Here is a 14,152-nt window from a genome sequence, read left to right on the forward strand (position 1 = left end):
GTTAATTTGAGAAAAGCAACTTTTTAGTGAGATTATACGTTGGAATGCTTTAGATGGAAAATGCCAGGCAGTGAATCCAAATGGCTTTATAGGTGTTCCTCGTGCTTTAAAAGTATTTTCTCAAGTAAAAAGAAAGAAAAGAAAAGAAAAGAAATGTAAAATAAACGCATTTTTGTTTTAATTTTATAGATTTCGAATCATGACATCTTTTGTTATGGGCAAGCCAATGAAATAACCATTCTAAACTCAACAACGCTAGAAGTATGTATAAAGAAAGGAGAAAAGAGAACAAGGATTGAATATTACTTTTAGATAGTTCGAGTTTGGGACGGCCATTCAAACTGGGTTACTTGCATGGATTTTGATGAGCCAGGTAAAGAAAAAGAAAACAGGCGTCTCACTTTTTGCTTAACAACAAATAGATACAAGCAACCCCCGATTGATGACAATAAATATGGAAGGAGAGCTTAATATTTGGGATTATGATTCTAGCAAACATGATATACACAAAGCTCAATCCAGTAGAATACTAGATGATACCATACGCTCTCCAATTTTCAATTTAATTAAAAATAAAACATCACCTAGAATGTTTATGGTCCTGACAAACAAAAACGTCTTGGTATACATAATATCAAGGATCACAAACTGTACACCTTTTAACCTGTACATGTGTAGATCATGGCTGTTAATGATGGAGATTTTATACCTCAGTTCATTATTCCTTCAGACCCTAAAACACAATGGCAAAATGGTGATTTTTTTGATAAAGACCACTTAACTCTCTGGACAATGGTAAAAAAAAAAAAAAAAAAAATTGCTAACACTTATTCTGGTTAACAATAGCATGGTGATATCTTTTATTACAAAATACAAGCATCAGCTGCAGATAATAGCAAGTATAGGTATGCTGTATATACATCCTGAATATCTTTTCCTCTAATAGTTTCCTATAAGTGCGGTATTGATCCATTCTTATCATTTAAGCAAGAGCAGTAAGAGAAATATGAAGACAATAATGTAAAATAAGACTTTAACCTCTCGTTTTCATCCTAGGCCCTATTTATTCCGAATCAATTCTGACAACTGTGTTTCAATGTAATGAAAAATTGTATGGATTTGTTACTTGTAATCAATTAAGATCATCTGCTTTCACTATATTTCCATTATCATTGGAAGGAAGATCATCTGAATACACAATTAATACTGAGTACAAATCAATATGGCCGATAAAGAATCATCAGACGGATAAAGCTTTGGGTTGTATTACAGTGACTGAATCCGTCAATACAAATCATTTAGCTATTGGCTATGGTAAAGAGCAAAAAAAAAAAAAACCGTGCTTTATATAAGTCTATTCATACAGATAAATGTAGATACGGGGAAAATTTGTGTAGTGCCACTGTCTTTAGCTCTCTTACATTTAAATGATATTTCCAATCATCTTGATCATCATGATGATGTTCGGGTCTTCAAGAAAGCACATTATAGTGCAGTAACATGCATGCTTGTGCCCGAACACCAAGTCTCTGGTCAACAATATTTGATATCAGGCGGTCTTGATGGTGTTGTAAAGATTTGGAATCTCATGTAAATGGAAATAGATACTTTGTAAAAAAGCTTTCTTGAATTAACGTATCGATATAGCGATGGAAAATATGTTGCTTCATGTGCAGTTCATTCAACGCCAGTGGTATCTTTTATTGAACCTGTTGAACAAAAAGATACGCGTATAAAAGGATGCATAGTCTCTATTGCTGAAGATAATTCTGTAGCCTTGATATCTGTTGATTCGATGTCATGGTAAGTTCTTCGTCTGTGTATACAAAAGCCTAAATTTTTGAGATAAACAGCCTATTTATATTCCCTGGACATTCGCATCCTCTAACTACAATTCAATGGAGAACAGTTGAAGACTATTTAGTGCTTGGATATAGTGATGATACTGCGTTTGTGTGGCAGGTAACTAGGACTTTTTATATAAAAGATGTAACTTAACCTCTTTCTTCAAGATGCAAACTGCTCACTTGGATCGGGTATTACATGGCAAAAACACTAGAGATATTATGGAAGATAGTAGATGGCCTATTAATCGCATAACAATTCCAAAAAGTTCATCTAGTAAGAACCAATCAAGGCAAATTGTACAGGTGAAATCAATCGTGTCTAATGATTCCAGTAAGAAATTATTTTTCATTTTCTTCTACCTCATTTATTGAACATATATTCTATGCAGACTTAAAAACACGCAACAACTTTGCACAAGTATTTGCAGTAAATGTCCGTCGACTTGCTCACAGTGTTCACACCCGAATATCTAACCATCAAGAACGAGAAAGTGTCATTCAACCCATTATGAAAGCATCTATGTCTTCCTCTTCTTCTACTACATTTGATGCAGTTGTTCCAGATGCCCTTTCCTTTAGACTTGACAAAGATGATCCTTTAGATAACCAAGATGACAAAACAAAGCATAATCAAGATATGTTGGAAAAGAAAATTGAATTGATAGCAACCGTTGTATCTGTCATTACATCTTGGAATATCAATGAAGCATTTGAGGTACTATGTTCTCGATCTGTAAAATTAACAAAGGAATTCAGTTCAAATATAAGCTATGGACTTAAAGGGTAAATAAATAAAAATGATATATTCCATGTATGTATGAATAACTTCATATGATAGCGCGAATGGCAACTTGTCTATACTTGCTCCGGTAAAACATGAAAGGGAGATATGGACGATTTCTTCTTCATTGACTGCAATTCGCCTGCTCTCAATTAGTTTATTAGCGAAAGTAGTCATTTCTATGGCAGGTCAAGAAAATAAATATTCCGATCTAATCACCAGCTATGCTATGTCGCTGCCCTTAGTCATTGGTAAGCGCTATTGCTTTCCTTCGTTATCCTTATTGAGCAAATACTGGCAAGATCCTTCAGGTAAAAGAAAAGGTACTAATATAGACCAATTAATAACTTATAATGTTACTATTTAGCAAGATCGTTATTTGCAAGTGCAATTACAGGTTTGCCTAAAGATAAAGTAGACTCACTCATCAATTACTGGGAAACATTTTGTAAGTTTTATATTGTATAAATAAAATACAATATTGATGTAATGATTACCTCGATTTGTAGTGCCCACAAGTCCTTCTGACAACATCAGCCCACAAATGATAGTCCGCGCATCCGTTATACTTGGTATCATAGGCTGTGATCAACCTCAAAAACTGAGCACTCGTGTATGCAAATCAACAGCGTCAAGTCTTACTCTTCTTTTATCTGATGCGGAAATGGATAACAGTGAGGAAGGTGGTATATCGTCTGCAGGATCTGTAGCTCGAATTCTATCTTCTATGGAGTTATTAAGTCAAGGTTTCAAGACGTGGGAAATGCATATCGATGCAGCTGAAGTTTTGAGGACTTTGTTTATGTATGCTGCAGACTCACGACCCACGATGGCGCATATTAGTAGGGCTGCCAAGGTAGCCATTTTTCAAATATCGATTGCCAATATGCCTTTGGTTATAAGTACTTTGACCTTCGATACCATTCAAGCAAAGTCGCTTGATGTTCGCCTACGTTGCTTGAAGATCATTGGCATATTTATCAAAAAGGTAAATTTGGACTTATATTTGAGTGTTTTTTGTAAGTTTAAAATGTAAATTTAGGAACCTATACTTCTTTATTCTTATGTTCAAAGTGTGATTGAGACAGTAGTCAAGACATTAGATCCAAATGTACCGCATATGCGTGAAGCAATGGTGCAATCAACAACTTCTATTCTTCACGATCTTGTTAAGACGTAAAGTATAGCATAATAGAAACCCTCTTACTAAAAGTAATTTTTAATAGATATCCTTCAGTTGATTTTAGTAGTAGCGCTCAAAAGCTAGCTGTAGGAACTTTGGAGGGAGCATCTGTTATCTATGATATACGTACAACGACTCGATCTGTTGTATTAGAAGGTCATACAGGGCCTGTGGTTGCTCTTGCTTTTTCACCTGATGCCAAACTAATTGCCACTTGTTCATTGCTTGATCAAAGTGTACGTATATGGCACACTAACATGAGTCTGTTTGGAATGCTTACTAGCAGTTTAACTAATACAAGCAGTCAAAGAAAGGATTCTTCTGGCGCTCATAAACCAGACAAAGTGTTTACATTTGCTTTACCAAACAGTAAAAAAAAAAAAAAAAAAAAAAAAAAAAAAAAAAAGCTTCAGATTTTTGTTAATGTATATTTTGTGTAGGTTCGTTGGCACCCTCTGATATTATTAGACAAGTAAAGTTTGATTGGAATTCGCCTAAGTGCGTCAAGTTAAGAATATGCGATCTAGTAATGAGCTTTAATGTATAAGAATATACATATTGAAGATCATTATTTAAATAAAAAATAGTATTTTTATTATTAAATAATGTATATTAATGATGAATTCCTTTATCCACTTGCATCAAGCTACCAATAAATGTCAAATTCTACATATCAAAAGTTATTAGTCCTGCACTAAAGAAGAGCTTTGTATATATCTTTCTTACCATCTTGGGACGAACTTCCACAATATCTTCTGGCACAAGGAAAATAGTTGCTCCCAATTTACGAGCAATAGAGATAGCAAGTTTTGCATTATTGAACGCATCTTCTTCTGTTCGACCGCTTGTCACCATACTATAATCTACATAGCCAGGCTTTATACCATTGAGTACATCCAAGAAAAAGATACCTGTACTAAGAGAGGGATCCCTAAAGGAAGTCATCTTGCTCTGTTTGCCTCCACGTTGCACTGTTTCATTCGCCCAGCGAACAAGATCCTGGTCAGAGATAAATCGACCATTCTTGTTGAGTGATTGAAGTGTGTGCACGACATTTTCACGCATTAATTGCCACACGAGGCCCAGGGTTAATGTCCTTTGTCCATCTACAATATCAGAGCCTTGAATACCAACAAGAGAAAACCGAAGTTCCTGCCCAAGGTGAACTGCATAATTACAGTTTTCAATCTGTTTGAAACGAGAAAGAGGCTGTTTACGACTGACAGCACGCCAATTAACCACACCAGGGACTACTTTTTCGAATGCTTGCAACAAGACAAGACCATCTTGTAAATCTTCAAATAAATTGTAAACACCAGGTTCAACATTTAAACTATTAAGCCAGAGTGTAAACATGCGAGCTTCACGCTCACCTTCAGCATCAAATGGTTCAATCTCTGGAGCCTCTTCTTCTGTCAAAGGATCCAAACCGGGATGTGTGTTGAATAAATGGGCAACAAAAGCCAAGTTAAGCTTTGGATTACCAGCCACCAAGGCAGTAGGGGTCAAATATTTACGACAATCGATTTTTTCGGCATTAACTAAGACCATTTCAGCTCTCTTTAACAGGTCACGTTCTTGAAGTGGAGCACGGGAGCATGATTCAGGCTTGAGTTGGTTTAATAAGATTGTATAATTCTCGCCATCAGCAACATCCTTAGAGAAGTTAGAGACTCTAAAAAAAACCATGTTATTATATAAACTCTTTAGGTCACGTCCTTCTACCTTCGTTCCCAACCAGCAGCCTTTAGATGATAGTTAAACCATCTGATCAAGATTTGATCTGGAGGCAATTTCAAAAAGTCATCAAGTGTTTCATCTTGTTCCAAAAGTCGATACAGTTCAGGATGTTGCTTAATATCAATTTTGCTCAACAGACCACGTTTAATGATTTGCCAAATCAAACCAAGGATCAAGTGCTCACGACCTTCAATGATATCCGATGAACCAATATTGACCACTGAACAACCGATAGCTTTTGCAGAATTAATTACGATATTATTGTTTTCAACCATTTGGAAATTGTTCAGCTTAGATTTCACATTTAATACACGTTCATCGATTGTATCTGGAACAGCATCATTAATCAGCTTACAAAGGATAAGGCCGTCTATACATTTATTAGATTGTTACATATCTATACACGCATATTTTAGTAATAGATTTACCTTTGCACTCATCAAAGATTTGCATTGTATTTGTTGGAATAGGCACCCTGTTTCCAATGTGAATATCGCCGGCTAGAACACCGTTAATATGTCTTGTAAATTCAGTACGTTCATCCTCATTGATAGTATGTGTAACGTTAGCATTAGTTCCGTGAACCTTGATTTTGTTTTGATGAACATCAAATGCACCCTTATTTCGTCCTTCTTTCAATTTTGCAGCAAGCTATAAATATAGATATGCCAAGAAAGTAAAAAAACAAGAGAAGATAAGTATCAAATCAAAAGCTTGGCATAAAAATTCTCCTTTGATTTCCCCCATTGTTCTCTTTTTAATGACCGATTGTGCTGCCTTACACTTCGCGTGTCTTTCTTAAAACAAAAGAGGAGAACGCACAGACATCACAATCTCATTTCCCTTCCTCCTTATTCTTGTGCAATGATGCTTTACCTCAATAAATTCTTCCACGTCAATCTTATCTACTGTATTTGTACGAACATCCTTCAAAGTGGCTCTAATCTCATCATAATTCTCACTATAACCAGTATCTTTACAAGCTTTTTGAATCTCGTTATGATCGAGATAACCATCCTGGTCTAAATCAATTTCACTGTTTTTACATTATTAAGTTAAACAATAAAAGCTTGTAGCTTGTTTGTACTTACTTGAATTGATCTATCAAGTTGTTTATGTCATTCACTTGTAATTGAGGATATTTGCGTTGAAGAGTAAAAGCGTTTAAAACCATTCTTATTTTTGTCAAATAATAGAAAGAAAAAGAAAAGCTTTGCTTGTAATGATGAAATTTTATAAAACAAAGAGCGGTAAATTAAATTCGAATAATGACGTACAGGAAGTGTTACACCAATATCCATTTTTACCTTTCTCTTTTTTTTTTTTTGCTTGGCCTTTTCTTTTCTTTTTTTCTTTTTTCTTTTTTTTTTATGAGCCACAATCCATTTGAAGAGGCGAATAATAATAATAATAATCCTTGGTCGGATGGTGGTCCAAGATATGGGAATGCATATGAAAGTTCTCCTGGTCCTGAACTTCCACCAAGAGTGAAAGAAACACCTACGTTAGTTCCAAGTTCACCTTACGGTACACAACGTATGCCTTCTCCTTCAGACTATCATCAACCACAGCCGCCTGTCAACGCCTGGCAACAACAAGAATCCAACAAGACATTGGATGAGCCTGTTTACAACAACACAAATGCTTATCAGTACTCTGGTACACCTTATGGAAACTCACCCACAGTAGCCAGTGCTTATTCCCCTCAGCCAACGCATACAGAGAATATCAACACAACCAATAACGATAATAATAAAGCAGAATCTATAAATATTCCTTCAGCCACAAGAGCAACCCCATCTAAACTAAGAGTTTTGTTTAGAGTTATACTGTTTATATTTGCTATTGGACACTTAGGTTTTGCAGCAGGCGCTTCACCTGTAATTTTTTTTTCCATTTTACATAATACATTACTTATAATTTATTATGTAGTACTCTGGAGAGCCTGTTCCTTTTGATAGCAGTGCATGCTTTTATTATCTTTTTGCAGTGGTAAAATATCAAGTATAATCCATGTGTATATAAGTTATTCATATTATGCTAGGCTATCATGTCTATTATCTACTCTGGATACCACAGTTTCTTTTATTTATTTAGAAGATTCGGAAAAGCGGATAAAATGAAGCGAGTTATTTTAATTTTATGTGATTTATTAATGGCACTTTTATGGGGCATTGGTATTATTGTTGAAATAGCAAAGTACCGCTGCCCACCAGGTGGAAACAATCATTGGTGTGATTTCTATAATACTTCTATCTTTTTTGGCTTTGTTTCTTTTGTTTTATATGTTGTTCTTGTTGGTTGGGATATTGTTGGTGGTTTTAAAGCAAAAAAACGCAATTAATAAATAGGAAATGTATCATCTACTTTAGTTGACCATCTATATAGTCCTCCAATTACATCTTTTGGTTTTTCGATGCCTTCTTTTTGCATCATACGAACAGCAATCTGTGAATCGTTACCTAATCTGCATACAACAAACACTAAAAATTTCATTTTTTTAGCACAATAAAAACGGCGTTTAAATTTGTTGTTGTACCATCTTTGTCTGTCACATTTTGCTCTTTCATTGCTTCTTTTACTTTGTGCATTTCTTTTGGTAATTCTTCAATTGGAATATGTAGACTATTGGGCAAGTGACATATATCGTATTGAATCTTGGGTCTAACATCCACTAATAAATGAGGTTTCCCTTTTTCTATTATTTCATTATATTCCTTTAAAAACATATTAGTCTTTTCTTTTGTATAAAAAAAAGAATCTTACATCAACATCTATACGTTCTTCTCTTTTCAAGATTACTTCGTCCACAATCTAAAGGGGAAATGAGGTTAATAAATGCTTTGTGAATAATAATATGTCTTTATTACATCATCATTAGCTTGTCCTTGACAGAATTGCACATAATCAATGAGCTCGGTAATTGTTGGATTTTCTCCACAAACAGCACAGTCCTTCTTTTTTTGACGAAGACGCATTGTTCTAAACATCGGATTGCTCATTGCACTGAATATTAAAAAGCTTGGATCGCTCAATGCTATTTATTGAGTTAGTTCTTTTCTTTTCTTTTTGCTCATGCACCTTTTTGCCCTTACCTGCTGACCCTATTGCTACTTTGATAGCCTCGAGTGCTTGTAAAATACCAATAATTCCCGGTACTAATGATTTACGGTGCAAGAACCTGAGACTCATTTGAAAAAAAAAAAAAAAATAGCAAGTTCTTACCCACGCCAAGAACACCATTATCCACGCATCTACCGACAGCTGCAGCTGGAGGAGGAGTTGGATGTAAACAGCGGAAACAAGGGCCGTTATTATAGTTATAAATAGTAAGCTACGAGCAAAATGTAAGCAAGTGACAGCTTATTATCGTAGTATGTTCTAACCTGTCCATCTGTTCTTAATGCGCTGCCTGAAACAACAGGTTTACCTGCCAATACACCAGCATCGCTAAGCAAGTAGCGGGTTGCAATATTGTCCGTCGCATCAATGATAATATCATATCTATAAAAAGAAACACTAAGATGACTCTTCTTCTAAACAACCTCATCCCTTCAACCTACTGATTAATAAGTTCCAAAGCATTTGTTCTATCCAATGAAAATGCATAAGGAACCACATCTGCTTCAGGATATATACTAAAGGATAAAAAATTACTTTCCATTCTGTCTTTTTTTTTTTTTTTTCTTTTTCTTACGATTTGACTGTTGTAGCCGCAGACACTGCTTTATTTACACCTCTGCGAGCCTCAGTATGTATGACTTGGCGGTGCAGATTATTAATATCTACAACGTCGTGATCTACTATACCAAGTCGGCCTACACCGCCTGCCCCTAGATAAAGTGCTGCGGGAGCTCCTAAACCACCTGCACCTACGATCAAAAATGATTTGTTGCGTAATTTCAATTGTGCTAAACAAAGTAATCAGTCTTTGAAATTACCTCTTTTTCTATAACATACCTTCATAACCAAATTTGGGCGTTACTAGTTGACGTCCAAAACGAAAAATTTCTTGGTTTGTGAGTTTATCTACTTTTTCAAAAGAACTGGCTTGCTGATCAGATAAAAGTGCTTCAGGTGTTCTTTCTTTAAGTTTTGCTTCAAGCTCAGCAACTCTTTTACGAAGAAGTTCGTTTTCTTTTTCCAAATTTTGCATTTAATGTCCACTGCCAAGCAAAAAAAAAAAAAAAAAAAAAAAAAGTAGCAGCTCAACGCATTCTATTTTTTGGGGGCCCGTATCCAATCAAAAACACCTTTTACTACGGCCACACAATTTCATGCCACTCATGACTTAGTATTTACAAGTTTGTCTTTCTTTTACGTTATGCAGCCCAACACAATTTCCTCTGATGAAGCAAGACATTTACTAAAAGAGCAATTAGACGAGCTTTTGCAAAACTTATTTGAATTGAGTGTGATTGTTTATGACTTTCAACCAGACGGAAATAAACTTGTTTGGAAAAAAATGTAATTAGAGGCACCATATATTAGCACATTTTTACTCAAATATGAATTGCAATATATATACAACAGAAATAGCATTATTGAACATTATAAAGAAATTGACGAGCTGAAAGGAGGAATTACTGAACATATCCCAGAAGAAGTTATAAAGTAAGCAAGGAAAGATGAAAACGTTACAATTGACTGTTAAAAACATTCTTTTTGCGGAAATTAGTTATGTAGAACATGGAAGGAACCCGGATATATTTACACAAAGCTTTGTAGAAAGAACAGCTACTGAAAATCAATATACAAATGGCAAAGTTAAAGCGGTTGATGTAAATATGATTATACGTTGGTGAAAAGAGATGATAGATAATACTTTTTCATAGGAATTTAAACAATTATTAACTGAAGAATTTACAAAATCTTTCCCTGATCTTTATAATTATGAAAACAGTATTGATGCGGATATTAACAGTAATAATTAAAGGGTACTGTAGATTTAACAATAAATGAGAGAGTACACAAGCCACTTGTTTAGCTAATTTCAATCATCTCTTTCTTTTTATCTTTTCTTTGTATTAATGAAATTAACCACAGATTTACTTTCCAGTAGCATCTCACAAATTAATCCTTAGGAGACTGTGAACTGTACTAAGAGATTCATTTTAAAACTTTCTTTTTATTCATCAACTTTATGCACGTTTTGTATAAACTTAAAAATGCTTTTTGTTAAAAATCTTGGTGTCACTAAGATAAGCTAGAAGTAAAGTTGCTACTGCTGGCCAGAAAAATTGTTTTCAAATAGAGAGTTTAATCAAAATAGTTGACTTAACAAATAATGAGCTCCATGCTTTTGAAAGTTTTCCATGTCTCAGTAGACTTCAATGTTTATTAATAATTTTTTTATATGCCCACTAAATTTGAGAATTGTTCAGGGATAAAATGATAAATTCAGTCAGATTCGAGAAAATGTTTTTAAGCAAAATTAAAAATGAGCCTAAACATGTATTCCCAATATCCATGCCTTCTTCTCACTAACAATCTAATTAATAACTAGTTGGCTAGGGGCTTCTGGTAAAGCTTATAAAGTTATTATACTTGACTTTACTGGGTAACCCTGTTTCGAAAAAGCAGCATTACTGTAATTATGCTATTTATAGATTGCTTCAATTTGGCGTGTTAGATCTCAATAAGGTAAAATTAACAGAAAAAAAGCGTAATCTTTATTTCGGACTAAAGATAGTAAGGATAACGATTTGACAAAAGCAAAATGTTTTAATCAGGAGAATAGCTTAGGCAAAAAAAAAGCGATGCATACGCGAGCTAATCCACTAGAAAAAAATAAGGATGTTTATTATTTAAAAATGAAAAGAGAGAATGTTAACAATCATAAGAATAAAAGCAGATTAATGACTTTCTTCTGGTAAAGCATCAAATGACATTTTTAATTCCTTCATTTTCATGCCCACTTTAGTTTTCACTTCTTCTCTCATTTCGTCAGAAGGCAATTTATCGATGAAGGCATTGTAAGCATTTAACACCTCAGAAACTGCTTTTTCTGCTCCAGTGCGATCCTCATGATAATAAGTTGTACCTTGTGATTCTTCTGCATATTCCAACTTTACACTGACATTTAGTTTTTTTTTTTCAGAAATTTAAAAAAGTAATGTTACCTCATCTTTTGCAACACTGAATAATTCCTCAATGTGATTCATTGATTCTTCGAGTTCAGTTTTTGTGTGTACACTGCTGCTATCTCGTTTACAGCTTGTGATTGAAAATGCTCTTTTGGTATTGACTATACATAAAAAATGACGTCAAAATAAGCAATGATTATTGTCAATTTCGTGTCATGTTTCTTTACAAGCTACTTGATATGAGCTCCTGACTAAGGTATGTCTAGTTATGAATGTGGAAAGAGAAACAAACTTGTTCATGTCAACTGCCCAGCACAAAAGAGGGAAAAAAAGAAAAAATGTATGGAATTTGAAATGTGTAGGATAGAATCGGAGTACAATTACTTCTCATTGTCATTACTTCATAAACAAAAGCTCTCAAGGGTCTTACTGCAAAATACTATAGGAAGCAAAAAGGAATAACCTGGTTATATTAATCAATAGGAATTTATGTATAATAACTAAATGAAAGGAGTCTTTTCCATGATATATAAGCAAAAATTGATATTATAATTAGTCCTAAAAGTTTAGTACTTTTTTTTTAATTCAGAATTTTGAATTCTATATTTTTTGGCTATTCAAAATTAAGCAGGGAAAAGTTATTGAAGCCAAGCAATTACTTTAGTTGTTAGTCTGTAGATGGAAATAGAATCTTCAATTCTAATAAAATAGCTTAACGTTCTGTCACTTATGGCTCTAGTCTCCTTCTCCTAGTATCTCATACAACATTGACTGACCTTTTATAACTCGTCATTGCGTTTATTTTTATGTAAAAAAGGTTAAATGTACGCACTTGCACTATAGGTGAACAGTCAACAAGAATACTTATATACTGTAACAGTCGAGCTCTAGTATCTTACTCACTCTTTTTATAGTGCTTTACTTCCTTATGCTTTATTTAGGAATATGCAGCAATCTTTTGGAAACAAGGTTCAATAATCTTTTAGTCCAGATTCAGTTTCTTTCATCATGGAATATGCACAGAATCATAATCAGCGCACGGAGTTACATTCCGTCAGCAATGTCAATGACTGCGTAGCTAATAGAATTAAAGATTTCGCGCTTACTGTTACAATGATACTATCCATATACAATATTGTAACCAAATATTTCTTGTTTATTCTGTCTTTTTAATTAGCAGTATAATTAAAAATGAAGAGTGTTTGTTATGATTTTAGTGATAATTGTAGAAAGGGACTAGAGTCATTGTCAATCTATTTATTGATTCCGATTGGTTTGTGTACTTTAACCGATGCCGTTTACGGAGTTTGATTTAATTGATGGCTGTGTTGTGTTCCTGGATTCAAATACACGATAAAGCATCTTGTGAAATTGATCGCTAAATTCTGTTGTGAAGAATAGTCATCAAAGCCAAGTTTGATGATAGTATACAGAAGTGAGCTAATTACTGAGTCATCCGAGCGGAATTAACTTTTTGAAGATGTGTCAGCGAATCAATTTCTGGAAAAATTTATTTCGAGATAAAGAATTAATAAAGACTTTTTTTCTCAATTTTTTTTCTTTTTTCTTTCTTTCACTTGTTTAACATAATGAGTGAGGTAAAGAAGAGGGAGGACGATGTTAAAAAATATACTCAAGTGCCAATGAAAGGGGGTTGGGAAATACCTCGAAAATTATTTCACTTTTCCATTGGTAAGGAAAATTCACTAATTATTATCATTTATACTAAAGATGACCGCTATTAGGATTCCTTGTATTATACCTTTATATGAACGGAATAGATACAAGTGATGTTTATCCAAAGCTGGTTGCACTATTATCTATTGTTGGTACTGCCGAATTACTGCGTTTTAATTTTGAATGGTTTAACGTCATTTACTGTCATGTCCTTGGACCTTTAATGAGAACAACAGAAATCAAGACTAGAATCAATGGTGTTGTTTATTATTTATTAGGTAAAGACACATACTATTCATGGGGGGATTATAGCTAATTTGTGTAAAGGATGTATTATTGTATTGTATTCATTCCCAAGGGACCTTGCAGCATTATCCATCATTTATTTATCTTGGGCAGATCCTGTAGCGAGTATATGTGGAAAATTATGGGGAAAGTATACATTGCAATATGGAGGAAAATCATTAGCAGGATCTTTGGGTGCCATCACAATTGGTTCACTTGTAACATATGCTTATTTTGGCCCACTCAGTAATTATCATGCTTTATCGTACAATTCTATTACAAGTCCTATTCCACTGATCATCCTCTCTATATATGGTGGCCTTGTGGCTGGTTTTTCAGAAGGGATTGGTAATTCTATGTTTGGTCTAGACGATAATTTGACAATTCCGGTGTTAAGTGGAATCTTATTGTGGACTCCTTTAATTGGGTTTAGTTTAGGGCAGTAAAAACCAAGAAATTTTATATTTTGTATATACACAATGTTAGATTATTATTATTAATACTATTGTATGAAATGACCATTTTTCTTAAAATCTATAAATAAACATACAAA

At 34.0% G+C, this 14,152-nt stretch overlaps 8 protein-coding genes across 8 annotated transcripts; 5 read left to right on the top strand and 3 right to left on the bottom strand.

Annotated features, from left to right (window-relative positions):
* Nucleotides 1-681: 681 nt before the first annotated feature.
* RO3G_06517 (uncharacterized protein) lies at nucleotides 682-1,594 on the top strand (the record flags this gene model as incomplete). Its single annotated transcript, XM_067661107.1, has 4 exons — nucleotides 682-795; nucleotides 947-995; nucleotides 1,057-1,314; nucleotides 1,377-1,594. 4 exons carry the CDS (start codon nucleotides 682-684, stop codon nucleotides 1,592-1,594), a joined length of 639 nt encoding a protein of 212 aa, XP_067517208.1.
* A 773-nt stretch (nucleotides 1,595-2,367) lies between these two features.
* Nucleotides 2,368-4,106, top strand: RO3G_06518 (uncharacterized protein; the record flags this gene model as incomplete). Its single annotated transcript, XM_067661108.1, has 7 exons — nucleotides 2,368-2,630; nucleotides 2,686-2,939; nucleotides 2,996-3,076; nucleotides 3,210-3,616; nucleotides 3,671-3,804; nucleotides 3,855-4,047; nucleotides 4,095-4,106. 7 exons carry the CDS (start codon nucleotides 2,368-2,370, stop codon nucleotides 4,104-4,106), a joined length of 1,344 nt encoding a protein of 447 aa, XP_067517209.1.
* A 317-nt stretch (nucleotides 4,107-4,423) lies between these two features.
* On the bottom strand, nucleotides 4,424-6,725 carry RO3G_06519 (uncharacterized protein; the record flags this gene model as incomplete). Its single annotated transcript, XM_067661109.1, has 6 exons — nucleotides 4,424-4,477; nucleotides 4,538-5,486; nucleotides 5,537-5,921; nucleotides 5,980-6,202; nucleotides 6,374-6,512; nucleotides 6,643-6,725. 6 exons carry the CDS (start codon nucleotides 6,723-6,725, stop codon nucleotides 4,424-4,426), a joined length of 1,833 nt encoding a protein of 610 aa, XP_067517210.1.
* A 364-nt stretch (nucleotides 6,726-7,089) lies between these two features.
* On the top strand, nucleotides 7,090-7,561 carry RO3G_06520 (uncharacterized protein; the record flags this gene model as incomplete). The annotated part of the gene is made up of 2 exons (XM_067661110.1): nucleotides 7,090-7,431; nucleotides 7,484-7,561. 2 exons carry the CDS (start codon nucleotides 7,090-7,092, stop codon nucleotides 7,559-7,561), a joined length of 420 nt encoding a protein of 139 aa, XP_067517211.1.
* A 482-nt stretch (nucleotides 7,562-8,043) lies between these two features.
* Nucleotides 8,044-9,707, bottom strand: RO3G_06521 (uncharacterized protein; the record flags this gene model as incomplete). Its single annotated transcript, XM_067661111.1, has 8 exons — nucleotides 8,044-8,268; nucleotides 8,318-8,365; nucleotides 8,422-8,588; nucleotides 8,777-8,885; nucleotides 8,938-9,055; nucleotides 9,115-9,189; nucleotides 9,249-9,423; nucleotides 9,512-9,707. 8 exons carry the CDS (start codon nucleotides 9,705-9,707, stop codon nucleotides 8,044-8,046), a joined length of 1,113 nt encoding a protein of 370 aa, XP_067517212.1.
* Nucleotides 9,708-10,179: 472 nt separating this feature from the next.
* Nucleotides 10,180-10,485, top strand: RO3G_06522 (uncharacterized protein; the record flags this gene model as incomplete). The annotated part of the gene is made up of 2 exons (XM_067661112.1): nucleotides 10,180-10,332; nucleotides 10,387-10,485. 2 exons carry the CDS (start codon nucleotides 10,180-10,182, stop codon nucleotides 10,483-10,485), a joined length of 252 nt encoding a protein of 83 aa, XP_067517213.1.
* Nucleotides 10,486-11,406: 921 nt separating this feature from the next.
* On the bottom strand, nucleotides 11,407-11,937 carry RO3G_06523 (uncharacterized protein; the record flags this gene model as incomplete). The annotated part of the gene is made up of 3 exons (XM_067661113.1): nucleotides 11,407-11,619; nucleotides 11,674-11,798; nucleotides 11,865-11,937. 3 exons carry the CDS (start codon nucleotides 11,935-11,937, stop codon nucleotides 11,407-11,409), a joined length of 411 nt encoding a protein of 136 aa, XP_067517214.1.
* Nucleotides 11,938-13,226: 1,289 nt separating this feature from the next.
* Nucleotides 13,227-14,045, top strand: RO3G_06524 (phosphatidate cytidylyltransferase; the record flags this gene model as incomplete). The annotated part of the gene is made up of 3 exons (XM_067661114.1): nucleotides 13,227-13,329; nucleotides 13,419-13,592; nucleotides 13,714-14,045. 3 exons carry the CDS (start codon nucleotides 13,227-13,229, stop codon nucleotides 14,043-14,045), a joined length of 609 nt encoding a protein of 202 aa, XP_067517215.1.
* Between the last annotated feature and the right edge of the window lie 107 nt (nucleotides 14,046-14,152).

The sequence above is a fragment of the Rhizopus delemar genome, genomic scaffold, assembly GCF_000149305.1.
Source record: "Rhizopus delemar RA 99-880 supercont3.4 genomic scaffold, whole genome shotgun sequence".
Lineage (NCBI taxonomy): Eukaryota > Fungi > Mucoromycota > Mucoromycetes > Mucorales > Rhizopodaceae > Rhizopus > Rhizopus delemar.